Below are 19,623 nucleotides of genomic sequence, written 5' to 3' on the forward strand. Positions count from 1 at the left end.
TAGAGTGGGGATCTCATGAAGGTCACATAGGAAGAGTCCAGTGAGGGAATAAGTATATACTAAAGGGAAAATATTACAGCGCAATGGACAGAATTTAGGGGTGGGAATTAGGAGATTACGGTTCTAGTCTCCATCATTACTTAATGTGTCACCAAGAAGTTACACACTTCCCTCATTCTGCTTTTTTTTTTCCACTGTGAAATAAAGGGACTATAAATGCCTTCTTTATGTGGTTATAATTTGTTGTGGGAATAAAAGGTTGCAGATTCAAGTCTTGCTTATAGACTCTGGGTTTAGCTATATGATAGTTTCTGGGGCTTCCAGCCCCAGCTGGAAAATATTTGTCAATGGTGGCTGAATACATATGGGTGGGGAGGTGTAAACAGAGACCAGGAGGTGGGTAAGAGGAGGTACAGAATTATATACTTTTTATGGTCGAACAGACTTTTATTTTTTTCCTTTATTATCCTCCCCTCCCCCAGTCATTGATCCAGAGCATTTACTCTTTCAACAAATATTTATTAAGCTGCTATGTTGTACTGAGCAACGGAAAGAGAGGAAGTTGAATATATTCCCCTGTCTTCAAGGAGCTTACCACTTAGTTGAATGGAGAAGACATTATGGGGACTTGTCATCATGCATGGGCCGTACATGCTAAGGCTCCAACTACAAATATAGAGCTCCCAGGAGACAGGAATGGATCACTGGAGCCAACCAAGAAAGGTTTTCCAGAAAAGGGAGGACTTTGTAAGAAGGAGAATTTCTGAACAAGTGGAGAAGAGAGAGGAGGATGTTGCACGAAGAGGAAAACAGTGTAAGAAAAGACAAAGAGAAAAGCTCATCCTTGAGAAGAAGTGGTGGTTTGAAGAGCCCCAATGATCTGGAGCACTCTACCTCATAGGCAGTTTATCCCATTCCATGGAGGAACCATCCTATTGTTGGGCACCTCTGGTTTTTAAGAAGGTCGCCCTTCTGAGGCTGAAATCAGCCTCCCTATAAATTCCATCCGCTGTTCCTACTTCTGTTCTGAGGGGCCCAAGCAGAATAATTCTAATATTTCTCCAATAGTATAACTCTGGAGACTTAAGGCAGTGATCTTGTTCATCCTCCCCGCTTTTCTTCTAAAGACCCAGCACCCCCAGTTCCTTCAGTCTACGCTCGAATTTCGCCGCCTAAGCTTTCAGCTTCCTGCCTCTCTCCGGGGCCTTTTCCTCTTTCTCAACCACCTGCCAGGGCATCCCACAACTCAAGATACGGGCGAAATCAGAACCCCAAATTTCCGGCCACAGAGGCAGCTTGCCCAGCTCCTGGGATTTTCACTGGTCCACTAATTGGAGAGGAGAGCTTCTAGCTCGGACCCTGCTCCTTGGGCAGCGGCTCATCTGTCACTTTAGGTTCTGCTTTCTACTTTGCTCTAGTTTCTCCTTCCTCCGGGCCACGGAGTTTTGCAGGCTTGCTCGGTCACTCCCTCACTCGCCCCTTCCCGGGCAGCGGCCTGGCCCCCGGCCTCTGCCCAGCGCCCTCGGCCCCACTCCCGAGTGCGCTGTCCTCAGGGTCCACAAGCAGCCTGGCCCCGGCGCGGCCTCAGACTCCCGCCACACGGTCCCCGGGACGCTCCAGTCCGGAGCAGGTGCACTGGCCGGGGGTCGGGAGCGGCAGCGAGAGAGAGGAGCCAAAGCGCCATCTTCTCCCTCTCCCCCTGGGTCGGTGCCTCGATCTCTGCGGGTTACAGACAAGCATCTCCCTACTACATCTATCTGCGGCCCGGGACAGGGAGCAGGCTTGTGAGCCCCTTTTCTGAGCTCAGGTGGGCCGGAGACAGCGAGCTTTGGCAAAAGCGGCCGGCTCAGGTTCCCGCTCCCGCCTCCTCTCCGGAGCCTGGGGACAGGCGGGCGGGAGTGGGGGATCTGCTGGTCCCGCTCCCTCTCCACTCCCCTATCTCCCCCCCACCCCCACCCCGCCCCGGGCCGGCCCTAGGCTCCAGGAACAATAGGCAGGAGCCGGGGCTCCAGTCGCTCCCCGCCCGCCCCGCCAGCACCTCCCCTCTCCCCGCCCCGCCCCCCGCGCACACACACTCACACTCATTCTCACTCACTCACTCACGCACGCACTCAGATCCAGGCAGAGCGGCAGCCCGAGTCGGTTTCATGCCCGCTGGAGCTCCCTCCGCCTCTGCCTCCGCCTCCTCATCCTCCTCCTCCTCCTCGTCCTCCTCCTCGCCCTCCTCCTCCTTCTCCTCCTCCTCCTTCTCCTCCTCCTCCTCGCCCTCTGCTGCGCTGCGCCCGCATCCCCGGCATGGACGTGAGGTTCTACCCTGCGGCTCCGACGGCGGTGGGCGCCCTACCCGGCGCAGACCCAACTTGCCTGGGCCACTTGGACTATTACCACTGTAATAAGGTGAGTGTGGGCTGGGAGGATGCGCGACTCTAGGGGCTCTGGGGCACCGGCAGGGACCCGGACCCGGGCTGGCTGCCGCTTTTTGTCCTATGTTCTCCCCCTACCCCCCACCCCCACCCATGTCTTCCGGCCTGAGGTCTGAAAGGAGCGCACTTGGCCGGGTGCCGGGAGCCCTGTGTCCTGTCTTTCCTTCCTTCCCTCCCTTGGCCCGGGACAGGGGCGAGCGCCCCCTTCCCCCATCCCCCTGCTGCCAGTGAGGAGGAGGAGGAGAAAGAAGAGGAAGAGGAGGAGGAAGAAGAGAGGGAGGGAGGTTGGGTTTGGAAATGGGGATGGGTTTGGATTTGGGGCTCAAAGGGCTGCTGCTTCACCCGGCACCCGAGGAGAAAACTCGCCTCCCTGAGGCTCCGCACTCTGGACTCCTCTCTTCCCAGATCTCCCTCCTCCCTGCGCGCACCAACCTCCTCATGCCCGCTTCGGGGGCTTTTAACTTCTTGGTGTTGACGTTAATTTGGGCTTTAAAAGTCTAATTGCTGAGTAGAAGCTGTCACAGCCGAGCTGGGAGACATCCCGGAGTTATTTACAAACAGACGCTTCCCAAACGACGAAGTCCCAAAGTAATCGGCACTGGCTCCAGTAACAGCGATCACGCCGCCGCCACCAGCAGGGCGGTCCGCTGGGGTCCCCTTCATTGCTCTTAGACTCCTCTTGGTTGTTTGCACAGTTTGAGTCTCGCGACCGCCCAGCCCCTGGATCATCTCTTAGGAAATGGAAGGATCGCCAGCTCATCTCCAGTTTCTAGTTGTCTCCCCCCACACCCTCCCTAATAATAAAAGGTGTCACACAGAGCACCCCACCCCCACCCCTCCAGGCCAGAGGCTGGTGTCGAGTGGAAGAGTAGTTTTAACTTCACCTTGGCTTTCTTGGAGATAAAGTGTTAAACGCGACTAAGTTCCTTTTTTTCCCCCTTGGAGGAGGGAATTTCAAAAGTCAGTTTAAAAGCTCTATTGACCATTTGAGCTGGGCGTTTATCCGCTTGGAATTATATGTGTCCGTACCTAAAGGGAAGAGGGAAGGGAGATCGGAGATGGTTTACAAGGTTTCTCTCTCTCCCCCCGCCCCCCCCCCCCCCCCCCCCCGCAGTTTTCTAAATGCCCCAGTGCAGAGACAAACTGCGAAACAGTCAGTCCTGCTTGCGTTGTGTGGCGAGGGGTGGGGGAGGGGGCGCCGCGGTCGCGGGCGGAGAGGCAGGGTTGGCCAGGCTGCTCCCAGCAAACCGTGCTCGCTCCGGCCTCTCCGGGGGCTCAGGCTGGAAAATGTTCAGAATGGGCAGGAAGAGCTTTACGGTGAGTGAGTTAGCCTTATTTGTGATCTGTATTTTGTTTGTTTGTTTGCTTCCTAATGCTTTACCCAGACATCTCTGGGTTTCTTTTGGCCTCGGGTTTAAGGGGCCGTGTCACCTGGCTTGCGGATGTTCGGCTACTGGGGAGATGCCGGTCTGTTTATCGATTTGTTTTCATTTGCACAGCTCAGGGTTTGAAGGTTTTTTAGCCCCTGTCTCCATAAGCTCCTTCTCTCTTTGCTCTTACAACACAAGCACACATGCATACACGAATGCACACAAGCATATGCACCCGAGTTAACTGCTGGTGAGCACAACGCAGAAACCTACCTAGAGCTACGCAGAGCTATCCCTCCCTCCCTCCATGACAGACAGACCTGGCAACCTAGATTTCGCTGCTTGATGCTGCAGGGAGAGCATCTTTGAGCTGCGGGGTCTGTGAACCAGAATCCTCAGGGGATACTGGGGAGCGTCAGAGGTATTTAAGGAATCGGTCTTTCAGCCAGGAGGAGCAAAGCAGTGGGATGTCCATTACCGGGAATCATTCTTCACAAGGACCATCCCATCACACCTGGGCTGAGAAGGAGTCCCAGCAAAAGGTTAGCGAGAAGGAAATTCCGGAATAGCCTGGCAAGAAACAATTCAGTCTTGCTTCGGGAGCTTTCACTCTCCATGCTTCCCACATACGCCCAGAATGTGAAAAGTAGAAGAGGCTATAACAGAGCTAGCCCTAGATAAAGATAGTGGCCTAATGGATAGAGAATTGAATTTAGAACCAGGAAGATGTGGGTTTCAATCCTCAGACACTTAATTCTTCTGTGTACCTGGGCAAGTCATTTAAATCCCTTGGAGCATCATTTTTTTTTTTTTTCATCCTAAAATGAGGGAATTAATCTCAATGACCTCTAAGGCCCATTGCAGCTCTAAATCTATGTTTCTGTGATAAAGTCCCTTTATTCTAATCTTGTGAAATAGAATGAACATATAGAAATATGCTTTTCTGAATACCCTCTTTCATGTCAGGTTCGTGAAATTGTTTTGTATCTTGTTTTTATCCCCTTTTAATGTGAAATTACAAATAGCTGTGTTTTAGAATGGTTGATCAATTGCAGAAATGTCTCCAACTCTTTTTAGGTGAGTTTCATTTAATATGCAGTTTTCTGTTTCACTTTGGCTGTTTTTATTTTAGAGTCACCAGAATGAGCCAAGAATTCCTGTTTTAAATCTGAACACTTACAAGAAGGAGAGCAAAAATTATGTGAAAGATTTGTGTCATGTATTCCATGTGGGGTCTGGGGACGGCAGCTGAGATGTCCCATAAATCTCAAATTCAGCTTTGAAAACAGAGATTGCAGGGGAAATAAAGACAAATCTACCTAACTTTGTTTGCTTTCCTCTGTCCCAGGTTTTACCGAATGCTTGATCCAGTGATCATCATGTAAAACGCCCCTTTGGTGTCCTAGGATGGGAATTCAGAAAGGAAAATTTAGTTCTTCAAGCATTTGTGTGCAGAGATAGTCATGTGATCTGTGCTGAAGGGGGAGCATATGTTTGTTTCTTTAAACTTTTTCTTAATATATAAGGAAAGCTTGGGCAGTTCTGGTCTGGACTCATTCATGGCTTCTTTCCTGGGGCTGTAAGGTTATAAGGTAGAAATTGTCTTGTGATGAGCAACAGCCCCTATATATTGGGTGCCTTAAAGGAACTCAGAGGGCCCCAGCCACTACCACCAGGTGTTGCTGTTGTTTTGGCCTGAAGTAACTAAAACAGGGGAAGGGAAAGTCATACTGGATATATTGGTTCTGTGGCCCAGAAGGCATTCATAGGTGTCAAACATCCCTCATAGAAAAGATAGGAGTAACTATAGCTGTAAGAAATTATTCAAGTCATCTCCCTTGCTACAAACCCCTGGAGCTAAAAGGGAATATCTATTCCTACATTTTTTGATTTATAAAAGAGGAAATTGTGGGCCATAGAAAGGGAAGTGACTTGACTAAGAATGCCTGGCAGTTAGTGGTAAAGTCAAGATTTACAACCTGGATCACTTGGCTCCAGTCTAAAGCACTTGCCACCTTACTCCTGCCACCTCCATCATTGGAGGTATGAAGGAGATTTGCTTGGTTAAATCTTTGGTTTCCCTTTCCCCAGTCCTCTCCAAAGTATAGAACTCATTTTTCTTTGTCACCTCCCACTTCTCACCCTCAGCTGCTAGGATCCTTCTCCCTAAATTACCTCATATTTATTTTATAAATAAATATATATATGTAGTCAGCTAGATGTCTCAGTGGATTGAAAACTAGATGAATTCAGGAAGTCCTGAGTTCAAATTGAAATATTTACTCCCTGTCCCAGAGCAATACACTTAACCACCTGTCTGCCTCAGTTTCTCATCTGTAAAATAGGGATAATAATAGCACTTATCTCATAGGATTGTTGTGAGGATCAAGTGAGATAATTTTTGTGAAATACTTTGCAAACTTTAAAGCACTATATAAATGCTAGCTGTTATCGTCATCACTATTGTTTTGTCTCATATCTCTCCCCCCTCCAAGTCTAAGATCCTTAAGGACAGGAACTATTTTCCCTTTTGTCCTTGTATTCCTAGTACCTAATTCAGTAGGCACTTAATAAATGCTTTGTGGTTTGACTGAGGCAACTTATCATTATTGGCTAACTTTAATGGTTTCTTATGTTGAGCCAAAGCCTGCCGAGCCTTTCGGTAACTTTCTCCCTTTAGTAAGTTTGGCCCTTTAAAGCAAATTTTACCCCTCTTTTCTGAGCTTGACCTTCAAATATTTTAATATCACAATCAGATCAGGCTTTCTTGGCTCCATATTGGAGAAGTAGCCTTCCATACATTAGCTCCTTAGGAAGTGACACATAGCAGAAGAGGAGAAACAATTTTTGCACTAATTCTGTGTGTGACCCCTGGCAAATCAGATTGTTAAGCTGGAAAGTTTGCTTTCTGTATGTCAGTTTTCTCATCTGTAAGAAAGAGAGATAATCATCCTTTGCTTTACTTCTCCATAGTGTTGTGATGTTCAAATGAGCGCTTTGAAAACTGTTAAGGACTTTTTTAATGAACAGATGAAGGATGAATTTTTTTTCAACATGGGAGCTGGGTCAATGGAATCTTTGCATCATTCAGCTCTAAGATACAGGTTCTCTCCCCCTTCCTTCCTCCCCCACTTCTAGGATACTCCTTGGAATGATGAATGGCTCTAGAACCAAAGGATACAAGTTCAAATGCTGGCTCTGCTAGTCACTTCATGTATTTAAGCCTCAATTTCCTCAACTGTAAAATAAGAGAGATGGCCTCTAATATCTCTTCCAGCTTAAAACTGGACTTCTGTGAAAAGTAGGAAAGAAATAGGAAGCCTTGGCGATGGCCAGGAAAGTCTTCATCTCTGTGCTGCCTTTGACCTTCCGTAGGTCTGCAGGGCTGCTATGGCTCGACAGACTAGACTACAGAGTGGAGCCCAGAGCACACAGCCTCACTGAGTATAAATAGCCCTTAATATAGTTCTTCTCCTGCCCAGGCCTGGAAGAAGCCACAAACACCTTCAGCATAGCCTTTGACCCAGGGCAGAAAAGCCTCTGAAGGTTAAAGCAGTCTGAAGTCAGTGGTCACAGCCTTGGTCTGGAGCTTAGTGAACTTTTCCTTCTCATCCCTTAATTTCTAAAAGAATATGGGACTGATGGTCTTCCTTTTTCTTTACTGTTTTGGGGCTACACATAGATTTCCACTAAAAAGAGCCAACGACTTAAATAGCTCGTGGAATCTGAGTAGGATTTCAGTATCTTGTACAGAGGATTCTTCCCCTTCTCTCCCTACACCTCTCCCCAGTTGCTGGCCTTTGGCTTGTGTTCCATCCCTACCCAGCTCCTCTCTAGGAGTGAGAGATTCACTCAGTCGGTAGGTAGTTTTCCTTGGCTTCTGTGAGGCCCTTGCTAGGGAGCATGAATATTAGCCTATTTTGCTTATTTGCCTTTGAAACTCCTGTCAGTCTGACTTTTTTGTTTCTGCCCAGCATCTATCCCCATCAGTTTTCTGACTGTGTGGTTGACATAGTACCTGACACAGAATCTAGAGCTGGGAGAGATCTCAGACACCACTGAGTTCAAGCTCTTCAGCTTTATAGATGAGGAAGGTTACCTAACATCACACAGATGGCAAGCATCAGAAGGGGTATTTAAACCCAGGTCCTCTGTTTCCTGAGTCAGTATTCTTTCCATTGTACGAATATCAGAGGAAGGCCAAGAAGGGATTAATAAGTTTATGAACTGTGAAATCACTCTGATCTCATCTGAGTAACACATGCCCCAATGCCTCCTTTTTTTTTTTTAAGCTCTAGTTCTACTTTATTTCAGAAGGCTTCTCCAAACCCCAATTGCTAATTCCTTCTGCAATGAGATTACCTTCTATCTACTTTGTATGCTTTGGTATGCACTTGTTATTGTGTTTATCACTGGGTCCATTGCCTTGGAGGACAGAGACAGTTTTTGCTTTTCCTAAGCATGATGCTTAACACAATGTCCAGTATACAATAAGTACTTAATAAATACTTGTTAATTCACTAACATATTAGGTAATTTAGACAAATGGAAGCTCTTTTGCCAGAACCCTCTGAATGACTGGCAGAGGTGTAGACCTGAGCATTATTTTACTAAGGAACATATATGTGAAGGATATTGACTAAAAATGCCCAGGTATAGTTTTTGTTTTTTCATTTTACAGAACCTAATTTTGCCAGAACTTTTAATTTGTCTTTGGTGCATCTCTTGTAACTCATAAGCTAAGAGCAACTGACGGGTATCTTATTTACACAGGCCAAATCCTCCATGATTCTCTTTAGTTTGGTTTGGGAGTAGCATTGAAACCATATGGTAAGTAATTATTAACTTAATGGGTTGTGGTAAATTGCAATTTTACATCTTAGTGGAAAGATGTTGTATGAGATGGGGTAATAAATTTTGATGAATTACTCTGATACTTAGAATAGCTGCCATACAATTTAAATTTCTGTCATATGCTACAGCACTATGGTGCAGAATCTCCGTGCAGGTGGTTACTTTGTTGTAGAGTGTTCTGTCCTCGGTTGGGAACCTTGGAAAACAAGTTGATTTGTTTTAATATTTCATCCAGTAAACTTTTATGTTATCTTAATTATCATTGTGCGTTTTCTTGCCAATATCCTGGAATTCTCCCACATATCACTGAGTTGCTTATTTGAGAAGACTTCGCTGCTGCCCTGAAGTGAGTGGAAAGAATATTGAGTTTGGAGTCAGGGGTCTTGTATTCAAATCATGACTTCCATTTATTATCTTCCAAACTGCAGTTTCCTTATCAACAAGGGGGGGTAGATTAGCTGGACTTCTTTTTTTTCCAGCTCTAAATCTAATTTCTGATTTAGAGGGAATCAGTTTATTACATTTTCTTCAGTATCAGGGTGCCTTCTAGATTGATAGACCATGTGATATGGTAAAAAAAAATTGTTGGGTTTGGGGTCAGACTGAATTCAAATTGCTTGTGAGAGCCTCAGTTTCCACATCTGTAAAATGGAGGTGGCCCCAATTAATCCTTAACTCTAAGTGTAAGATCCCATGGGTAAAGGAAGTCCCATCTTGGTCCCCAGAGACCATAGCCAATCAGCAGCTCTGTGGTCCAGCTCCTCCAAGAAAAGCTGTGGTCTCATGTCCAGTGCCTATAGAGAAAGAAATCTTCCTTCAGGCTGAAGACTGAGGGCAGCTCACCTTGGAGAAGCTCACCTCCCTCTGCCTTTGATTTCCCAGTTTTTTAGAACAGAATCTTTGCAGGACCATCAATCAGGCACATTTCAGGAGCTCTGCCAATCTTTGAAAAGTAAACAGCTGTTAGTGACAGGTTCACCCTTCAGTGCAGATGTAATTTAACGCCCACCTCTTGGGTGCTAATGCACTTGGGAAAACCACTTCCCAAACCTATAGAAATCTTCAGTGAAATAAAATAATCTACCTTGCTCATAACAGTGTGTAGATGATATGGGGGGCAGTAGGGGTAGGTAGGGGACTTATTAGAGTTCTTGTCCTACTGGGTTTTAGATTTAAAACTTACTGCAATATTTTGAGGACATGTAATTTTGTTGGTATGGAGACTTCTGCTAGTGAATTTTATAATCCAGAACCCAAATCTATTAGAGCCCTTGTGGTTGAAAAATTCATGATAGTGTGGATAGCTTGATAAGAGCCTTTGAACTTAACTAGGTTGGTCATCAGAAAACAGAGATATAGTTTATCTTTTGACCTCTCTCTAGTTTCATAGAATCTGCCATAATTTGTGGTCCACATGCATAACATCGAAGAAACTCAGTGTGACCACATGAAGAGGTGGGAGCAGAAATCAAATGTGAGAAACTTAGAACAAGCTTGTTAATAGAAGGCTGTAAAATTACAGATAATTAAAAAACTGGGATTAATTTGCAAGAGTAGTTTGAGAACTTGTCAGAAATGGAATCTGCCCCAGGTCAACCTAATGAATAAATTTTGGTGGTCCTACTCCTTGGCATTGTGATTTACTAAGCATGGTGAAAGGGTAGTACAAAAAGATAGGTCTTCTTTCCAAGCTTTATTGATTTGGAGCTAACAGTCCTCTTACCTCTCCTTATTCTTCAAGATTCTCCTTCTAAGAGCTGGACATTTGACTGCACTCAGAAATGGTGTGTAGGACAAAGAAATGACCTAGTTGGCAGTTGGAACTTCAGAACACTTGAGAACTTGATAGTGAAGCATTCTTCCTCCATGTCAATTAAAAGATGGTGGACAATAGATGGAATGAAGCATACATTTTCAGACAAGGCTGATGTGTTGTTTTGTTTTGTTTATTTGTTATAAGGGAAGGTTCTATGGTGGTGGTGGGGAAGAGTAGAGCATGTCATTGGGGTGACAGTATATTAAAAAAAAGAAAATAAATATTACTGAAAATATCTCAAAAAAAGAAATGATCTAATCTTTTATCCTTTCCCTTACCTTTTGTCTTTGATCTAGAAACTGAGTTTCCTCTTATAGAAGAATATGTCCCTCTGAGACTGGGAAAACCTTGTTCAAAAGTACTTTATTTTGGACTTGGAAGCGTTTCAGTAAATTCCCTCCTTCTTCCAGTCAGGGTGTGGATGGCCAGGGTCTTTTATGTGTAATAGTAAGAGTACAAGCTCTTTTTGCCTTGGGCCTTATGAAATCAGATTCCAGAGTATGTAATGCAAGCTTCTCCAGCCCTGAAGATTATTGTTTTGTCTGTATATGGGGAGGCAGAGACATTTCTCCTCATTCCTTTTTGGAATAATAGACATATTTTGGTTGAAAACTAGACTGATCTTATGTAATAGCCTGGGCGTAAAGGTCAGTCTTATTTGATTTCCCCTTGAAGTCCTGATCCCCAAATATGCAGATAGGAAAAAAAAAGTCAAGCTGGCTTGGGTTGCAGACCCCTCTTATTTTGCAGGTTCTTTTTTTTTCATTTTTTCTTTTTTTTTTTATCTCTATATGATGCCTAAAGTTCCTTTTGTCATTCTCAGACCAGTTTCTCCCTCTTCAACCCCCACCTTTCTTCCTTTTCTTCTCCCCCCACCCCTTCCTGGAAAGAGCGATTGGAGAAGCCCATCTAACTCCAATCCTGTGTTTTATTGCTTATTCATAAAGGAAAAGGCCCCAAATGGTTATGAAATTCAGAACACAATTATCCCTGGAGGTGCAGAGATTGCTTCTGACTGGATGAGCTATCTTGGACTATACATTTCTTCCCTTCCATTGTTGCCCCCCCTCTTTTTCTCTCTCTTTCTTTCTCTCTCTCTCTTTTTCCTCTCTTTCTTCTTTTTCCTCTCTCTCTCTCTCTTTCTCCTCTCTGTCTCTGTCTCTCTCTTTATCTTTATCTCTCTGTCTTTCTTCCCTTTTCACCCCAGGTGAAGTCTTTTTCTAGCTATTTCTGTGTCTGGAAATAAAGTTCTGGGATATATCTTACAATTGCTTCTTTTTTTCATGTCTGTGCATTTTCTGCTTTCATCTGCATAGGAAGCCCAGGCCTTTCCAAATCTATATGCAGATTACTGACTCGAGCTTGGGGAGTTGCCTGTGAATGGGGATGGCATAGGAGAAGAGGAGGGAAGGGTACCAGCCATCCAGATGGACAATGCTTCCCCCCCCCTTCAAGTTCTCTCCCAGCTAGTTATGTGTGTTTTTTGTTTTAAATAGAGCACAGAGTGTTTTTACCGTATGCTGGATGATATCTTTCAGTATAAATGAAGCATATAATTGTGTTTTCCTAACAGCTCAACATTAAAAATAAGTTATTATGCTGCTAATGGGTTTTTCTAGCAATTTTCCATCCAATGACTACCATGCACCCCCTTAATAGTTGTGTATAATGTTTTCTGACTTTCTCCTATTTTATTTTGTGTCACTAAAAGATGGCAGGATAGGGCCCCAACTCTCATTGTGTTGCTTTTAAACTCTAGGCAGATTTGTAAAGACATTTGCTCCCTGGTGTGAGGAAGCAACACCTCCAGATTTAGATAAGAAAACATCTTTAAGGATCCATATTTATGTTCTCTTTAATGCAAATCTTGGGGAGAGGGCCGCATTCCTGTGAAGGTGAGAAAGCCTTAAATTGGTGGCCTCAATTGGTGGAGTCCTACACTGGCTTTGCTACCTCTGGTTTTGGGATCTCAGGAACCTCACTTTTCTTCTCTGGATTTGAATTCACAATCTATAAAATAAATGGTGAGTTTATAGATACTGCCTGTATCTATCTATAGATGTAATGTCTTCTGTAGTTCTATAAACCTATGAATAATTAACCCTCAAATGCTTTCCATCTCTCACAGTCCATGGTGGAATTTTAATAGTACCTCAAATGTGTACAATGATGTTTAAGGAGAACTAGAACCTTTGGCGTGAGATACCTTTTCAGAATTGCTCATCCACCTTTGGTTTCTACCTGTTACCTGTCTCTCACCTGCAGCTGTAACATGTGCAATGGCCACACTCTAGTAAAACCAACTCAGCAGATAGTTTAGACCAGGTTGAGGATAACGGACAGGTCTCCAGCCCATCCGTGTGTTAGGGAGATATCTATCCCAAACATGTGAAAGCTTCACCCAGTAGAATGGATAGATGAGAATGATTTGTTCCAACAGCCTTGAAAGTGGTTGAAGAAGGTGCTTAAAGTTTGATCAAACTTAGAAAATGCCAAGGTCATCCACCACTCCCCAAGTCATCGTCAGTCATCTTGACTTTTGTTCTACTACTGGTTTTTATTGACTAGAAGAGAATAAGACAATGACTTTGTGCAACTTTGCCTCACTTAAATCCAATTCACAAGCAAGTCATCGCCCCGTGCTATAATTGGTTCTCTTAGGAAATGAAGGATGAACAACATGGTAATTTGAACAATGACTTTGGAGTCAGGAAGACAAGTTCAAATTCCACTTCAGACTTTTACTAGCTATATGACCCTGAGCAGAACTCAGCTGTAAAATGGGGATAATAATAGCACCTTTTTCTTACAGGGCTGTTGTTAGGCTCAAATGAAAGTATACATAAAATGCTCTGCAAACCTCACAGTGTTACAATGTTAGTTATCATTATCATTGTTACTATGAAAAAATAAATTTGAATAAACCACTTCATTGGCTTATTTTAATCATAAAGCTCCATGAAGCCAGGTTCTGTGTCTTTTTGCTTTTATATTTCTTATAATAGCCAGCACAAAGTCCAGAACACTAACTGTTCTTCAACAATGCCGTTCAGTGAATCCTTACCTGAATACTGTGAGGTTAGACAGGGACTGTTCTTTGACCCACCTAATTCAGCCCTCCCTCCAGTATAATAGCTCATTGTGGTATGAACTCTGACAGCCTTACATAACTCAAAGGATTTCGAGGATGTTTCTAAGGATGGATTGCACAGGTTGTACCCTAGGGATTCTCAAGCCAGAGTCAGAGATACTCAACCCCTGGGGAGGAATTTTTCTGGCACAATCACTTTAAAATTTTTGCTTTCTTTTATATTTCCAACTAACACTTAGCTCAATGCACATAATTGTTGTCATTTGTCTGTTATTCTCAAAAAGGACCAATGATATCATCATAGTAAATGCTTAATAAATGCTTATTAATTGACTGAGTGGTTATGATGATGATTATCTCTGAAGGTTATGATCTATACTGGTGGGGAGTAACACTACAGGAGACTTCTAGATACTTAAAATAGGAAGAAAATAACTTAGAGAGGTGAAGTCAACAAGCTTTTATTAAGTATTTACTATGTGCCAGATATTTTTGCACTAAGCAGTAATTATTGTGATTACTCCTTAGAACAGTAATATAGGAATAAAATATATGCAAAAAGAAAGATAGTCTTTGCCCTCAAAAACTTATATTCTAATGGGGGAAGACAACACAGGAAAAGAAGCTAGAAGTGTGTATGTGAAGGTGGAATGGTATGGGTTTACCCTCAGATGACTATGTAGAAGTCAAACAATATAAGTAGCAGAACTGACTGTAGAACCAGATCTTCTTGTCCCCAACCCAGTGCTCTTTCCATTCCTTTTTTGTTACCTTTTAAGTTTTGTGATGGACAAACATGTTTGTCCTTGGGAATTTTAACAAAATCAGTGGCGATCAAGGCAGAACATTTAAATCTCAATTAAAAAAAAAAAGCTAGGATGGCAACAAAAGAATATAGTGGATAGAGTGACAATTCTGAAGTCAGGAATATTTGTGATCCTCAGTTTAAATCTGGACTCACTATCACCCTGGATAAGTCACTTTACCCTGTTTGCCTCAGTTTCGTGATTTGTAAAATGAGCTGAAGGAAATGGTAAACCACTCTAGAATCTTTGCCAAGAAAACCCCTAAATAGGGTCATGAAGAGTTTATATGACTGAAAAATAGTTGAACAACAATAAAAAAGCTAAAAGAGTGGATGAATTAAAGAATCAGTTTTTATACATTGTCTCAGATAATTAGTATTAGGACATTTCAGATCCAGCCCATGTCTTTCTTTTATTGTTGGTTTGCTTCTTTGGCTCTGAGGATAACTTATTGATGAAGGGTCCTGGGGTCTGATTGATATAGAGCTGGCAGGCTCTCTTTGTGTACACTACTATCCACTAGATGCTCACATGCTAACCTCTTGCATAGATTGGTTGCTCTCTGTAGAGATAATCAAATCTCCTACCTCATGAGATCATAGTGTTAGTTTTGTTAATTTTCTCATTGGTGCTTTTTAAGGCAGTGCTTAAATCAGGATAGTAGGTGAATTGATATGTAAAGACTATCTTAAAGGTTTTTTTTTGGGGGGGGGTTAGTGATCAGTGTTCTGTTAGGGTCCTTCTTATTGGTCATAAGATCATAGTTTTCAGCTGGAAAGGACCTGATGGCTAATTTTTTTAAATTTAATTTTATAATTATAACTTTTTTTGACAGTACATATACATGGGTAATTTTTTACAACATTATCCCTTGCACTTACATCTATTCAGATTTTTTCCCTTCCTCCCCCAACCCCATCCCCCAGATGGCAGGCAGTCTTATACATGTTAAATATATTACAGTATATTCTAGATACAATATATGTGTGTAGAACCGAATTTCTTGTTGCACAGGAAGAATTGGATTCAGAAGGTAAAAATAACAGTTTACACTCATTTCCCAGTATTCCTTTTCTGGATGTAGCTGATTCTGTCCATCATTAATCAATTGGAATTGGATTAGCTCTTCTCTATGTTGAAGATATCCACTTCCATCAGAATACATCCTCATACAGTATCATTGTTGAAGTGTATAATGATCTTCTGGTTCTGCTCGTTTCACTTAGCATCAGTTGATGTAAGTCTCTTCAAGCCTCTCCGTATTTCTCCTGTTGGTCATTTCTTACAGAACAATAATATTCCATAACATTCATATACCATAATTTACCCAACCATTCTCCAATTGATGGGCATCCGTTCATTTTCCAGTTTCTAGCCACTATGAAAAGGGCTGCCACAAACGTTTTGGCACATACAGGTCCCTTTCCCTTTTTTTTAGTATTTCCTTGGGATATAAGCCCAGTAGTAGTATGGCTGGGTCAAAGGGTATGCACATTTTGATAACTTTTTGGGCATAATTCCAGATTGCTCTCCAGAATGGTTGGATTCTTTCACAACTCCACCAACAATGCATCAGTGTCCCAGTTTTCCCACAGCCCCTCCAACATTCATCGTTATTTGTTCCTGTCATCTTAGCCAATCTGACAGGTGTGTAATGATATCTCAGAGTTGTCTTAATTTGCATTTCTCTGATCAATAGTGATTTGGAACACTCTTTCATATGAGCGGAAATAGTTTTAATTTCATCATCTGAAAATTGTTTGTTCATATCCTTTGACCATTTATCAATTGGAGAATGGCTTGATTTCTTATAAATTAAAGTAAATTCTCTGTATATTTTGGAGATGAGGCCTTTATCAGAACCTTTAACTGTAAAAATGTTTTCCCAATTTGTTACTTCCCTTCTAATCTTGTTTGCATTAGTTTTGTTTGTGCAGAAACTTTTTAATTTGGTGTAATCAAAATTTTCTATTTTGTGATCAATAATGGTCTCTAGTTCTCCCTTGAACACAAACTCCTTCCTCCTCCACAAGTCTGAGAGGTAAACCATCCCATGTTCCTCCAATTCATTTATGATTTTGTTCTTTATGCCTAAATCTTGGACCCATTTTGATCTAATCTTAGTATGTGGTGTTAAATGTGGGTCCATGCCTAGTTTCTGCCATACTAATTTCCAGTTTTCCCAGCAGTTTTTGTCAAATAATGAATTCTTATCCCAAAATTTGGGATCTTTGGGTTTGTCAAACACTAGATTGTTATTTTTATTCACTATCTTGCCCTGTGAACTTAACCTATGCCACTGATCAACTAGGGTATTTCTTAGCCAATACCAAATGGTTTTGGTGACTGTTGCTTTATAATATAGTTCTAGATCAGGTACAGCTAGACCACCTTCACTTAATTTTTTTTTCATTACTTCCCTTGAAATTCTCAACCTTTTGTTGTTCCATATGAATTCTGTTGTTATTTTTTTCTAGGTTATTTAAATAGTTTCTTGGAAGTCTGATTGGTATAGCACTAAATAAATAGATTAGTTTAGGGAGTATTGTCATCTTAATTATATTCGCTCGGCCTATCCAAGAGCACTGAATGTCTTTCCAATTATTATCTGACTTTATTTTTGTGGCAAGTGTTTTGTAATTTTGCTCATATAATTCCTGACTCTCCTTTGGTAGATATATTCCCAAATATTTTGTACTATCGACCGTTATTTTGAATGGAATTTCTCTTTGTATCTCTTGCTGTTGGATTGTGTTGTTAATGTATAAAAATGTTGAGGATTTATGTGGATTTATTTTGTATCCTGCAACTTTGCTAAAATTCTGAATTATTTCCAATAGCTTTTTAGCAGAGTCTTTGGGGTTCTCTAAGTATACCATCATGTCATCTGCGAAAAGTGATAATTTGATTTCCTCATTTCCTACTCTAATTCCTTGAATCTCTTTCTCAGCTCTTATTGCCGAGGCTAGCGTTTCTAGTACTATATTGAAAAGTAATGGTGATAGTGGGCAACCTTGTTTCACTCCTGATCTTAAAGGGAAAGGTTCTAGTTTATCGCCATTACATATGATGTTTACTGAAGGTTTTAAATATATGCTCCTTATTATTTTAAGGAATAGTCCATTTATTTCTATACTCTCAAGCGTTTTTAGTAGGAATGGATGTGGGATTTTATCAAATGCTTTTTCTGCATCTATTGAGATGATCATATGGTTTTTATTAATTTGATTATTAATATGGTCAATTATACTAATAGTTTTCCTAATATTAAACCAGCCCTGCATTCCTGGTATAAATCCCACTTGGTCATAGTGTATTATCCTGGGGATGATTTTCTGAAGTCTATTTGCTAATATCTTATTTAAGATTTTAGCATCAATATTCATTAAGGAAATTGGTCTATAGTTTTCTTTCTCAGTTTTCGATCTACCTGGTTTAGGTATCAGTACCATGTCTGTGTCATAGAAGGAATTTGGTAGGACTCCTTCAATCCCTATTTTTTCAAATAGTTTACATAGCATTGGAGTTAGTTGTTCTTTAAATGTTTGGTAGAATTCACATGTAAATCCATCTGGTCCTGGGGACTTTTTCTTAGGAAGTTGGTTAATAGCTTGGTCTATTTCTTTTTCTGAGATGGGACTATTTAGACTACTTACTTCTTCCTCTGTTAATCTAGACCTGATTGCTAATTGATGACTTGTTTATAAACAAGCCTATGAAACTGAAAGAAGCTGAAAATCCACAGAGGTAAGTGACTTTCCCAAAACTGTATAAGTAGGACCCAGGATGCCTACCCAGGTCCTTTGACCTATTTGCAATTCTAGGTTTTCTATCCTCTAGGGCCAGAGAAAAGGTTTATTTTCCTTTTATGTGACAGCCTTTAAAAATGTTTTTCCTCTTTAAAAATGCATTTTATTTTTTTCAATTGCATGCAAAACATTTTAATATCTGTTTTTTTTTTTAAAGTTGAGTTTCAAAATCTCTCCCTCCTTTTCTCCCCTTCACTTGTGAAAGCAAATAATAACCTTTTAAATATTTGGGAACAAATGGTTATATCCATTCTCTTTTTTAGGCTAAATTTCCCCAGTTCTTTCAACTAAACCTTAAATGCCATGGGTTCTAGTCTTTTCACTGCTAGTTGCTTTCTTGTGGACATCTTCCAGCATGTTAATATCCTTCTTAAAAGGTAATAATAAGAATTGGATGCCACATACCACATATGATTTCACCAGGATAGAAGGCAATGGTGCTATTCCCTCTCCACAGTATAATTCTAGACTTAACTGAAAAGTTATTATTGTTCATCCTTTGTTCTTGAAGGGGATCGGTGACATCATGAGGGTGATTCAGGATAGAGGGCAATGGGACCATTGCCTCTCTCCACAGTGTAATTTTAGACTCTACTCATGGTGGTGGTGGCGGGTCACCCTTTATTCTAGAAGAGAACCATTGATCATGAGAGTGCTCATTTGACTTTCCAGTGAATTTGATTTAAATAATCCACTTGGTAATCATCTCTACAGCATCCAGATGAAGTGTAGAGATAAGGGCATCTAAGAGCCCATCTCTTAGACAAAAGCTAACTTTGTCAACACCAGACAATATTCATTGCAAATCAATGTGATGGGATAACTGATGAACTGGGTTAAAATCAAGGAGGATGAAGCCTGAGAAAAGTGTCATTGATTAGTTGGTTATTGGTGGGTGACCCATAAGAAAGTATTTTCTGCAAAATGATAGGGATGGAAACCAGGTTGCAAAGGATCAAGGAGTGAAGGGGTGATAAAAGTGGGCAACTTATCAAGATTTTGGCAGTGAAAAGGTGAAAGAAGTGGAGGATAGAAGCTCATCCATTAGCTTTTTATCACCCTGGGCATCAATTAGCAAGCATTTATTAAATACTTACTGTGTGCCAGGTACTATTCAAGGCATTGGGGATACAAAGCAAGATGAAGCAATCCTGGTCTTTATAGAGCTTACATTTTATTGGAGGAAACAGTAGAATAACAAAAAAGGTTTATTTGGGGGGAGAGAAAAGGAAGGTACTAGAAACAGGGGATAAGGAAAGACCTGAGGTAGGATCTATAATCTGAGCTGAGCCTTTAAGAAAAAAAAGAGATTCTAAGAAGCAGAGATGAGAAGGGAGTAGAGGGACATTCTCTTTGAGAAAATTCCTATTTTAGGAAATTGGATTTTTTTTATTATGGTCTTTTTTATATGGATGGTCTGTAATGAATAATTTTCTACCATGATAACTCACATT

At 41.7% G+C, this 19,623-nt stretch overlaps 1 protein-coding gene across 5 annotated transcripts in view; it reads left to right on the forward strand.

The window, feature by feature from the left end:
- Window positions 1-2,087: 2,087 nt before the first annotated feature.
- The window catches only part of TOX2 (TOX high mobility group box family member 2), a 307,223-nt gene continuing 289,687 nt past the window's right edge, over window positions 2,088-19,623 (forward strand). For 2 of the 5 annotated variants that reach the window (XM_074292384.1, XM_074292387.1), the window contains exon 1: window positions 2,088-2,397. In XM_074292384.1, coding sequence (XP_074148485.1) covers window positions 2,296-2,397 — 102 coding nt within the window. In that variant the 5' untranslated portion in view covers window positions 2,088-2,295. Of the gene's footprint in view, window positions 2,398-3,621; window positions 3,741-19,623 lie in introns of those variants that run through there. The other 3 variants (XM_074292386.1, XM_074292385.1, XM_074292388.1) reach the window with 3 other exon arrangements.

Source organism: Sminthopsis crassicaudata, chromosome 2 (assembly GCF_048593235.1).
Source record: "Sminthopsis crassicaudata isolate SCR6 chromosome 2, ASM4859323v1, whole genome shotgun sequence".
Taxonomy (NCBI): Eukaryota; Metazoa; Chordata; class Mammalia; order Dasyuromorphia; family Dasyuridae; genus Sminthopsis; species Sminthopsis crassicaudata.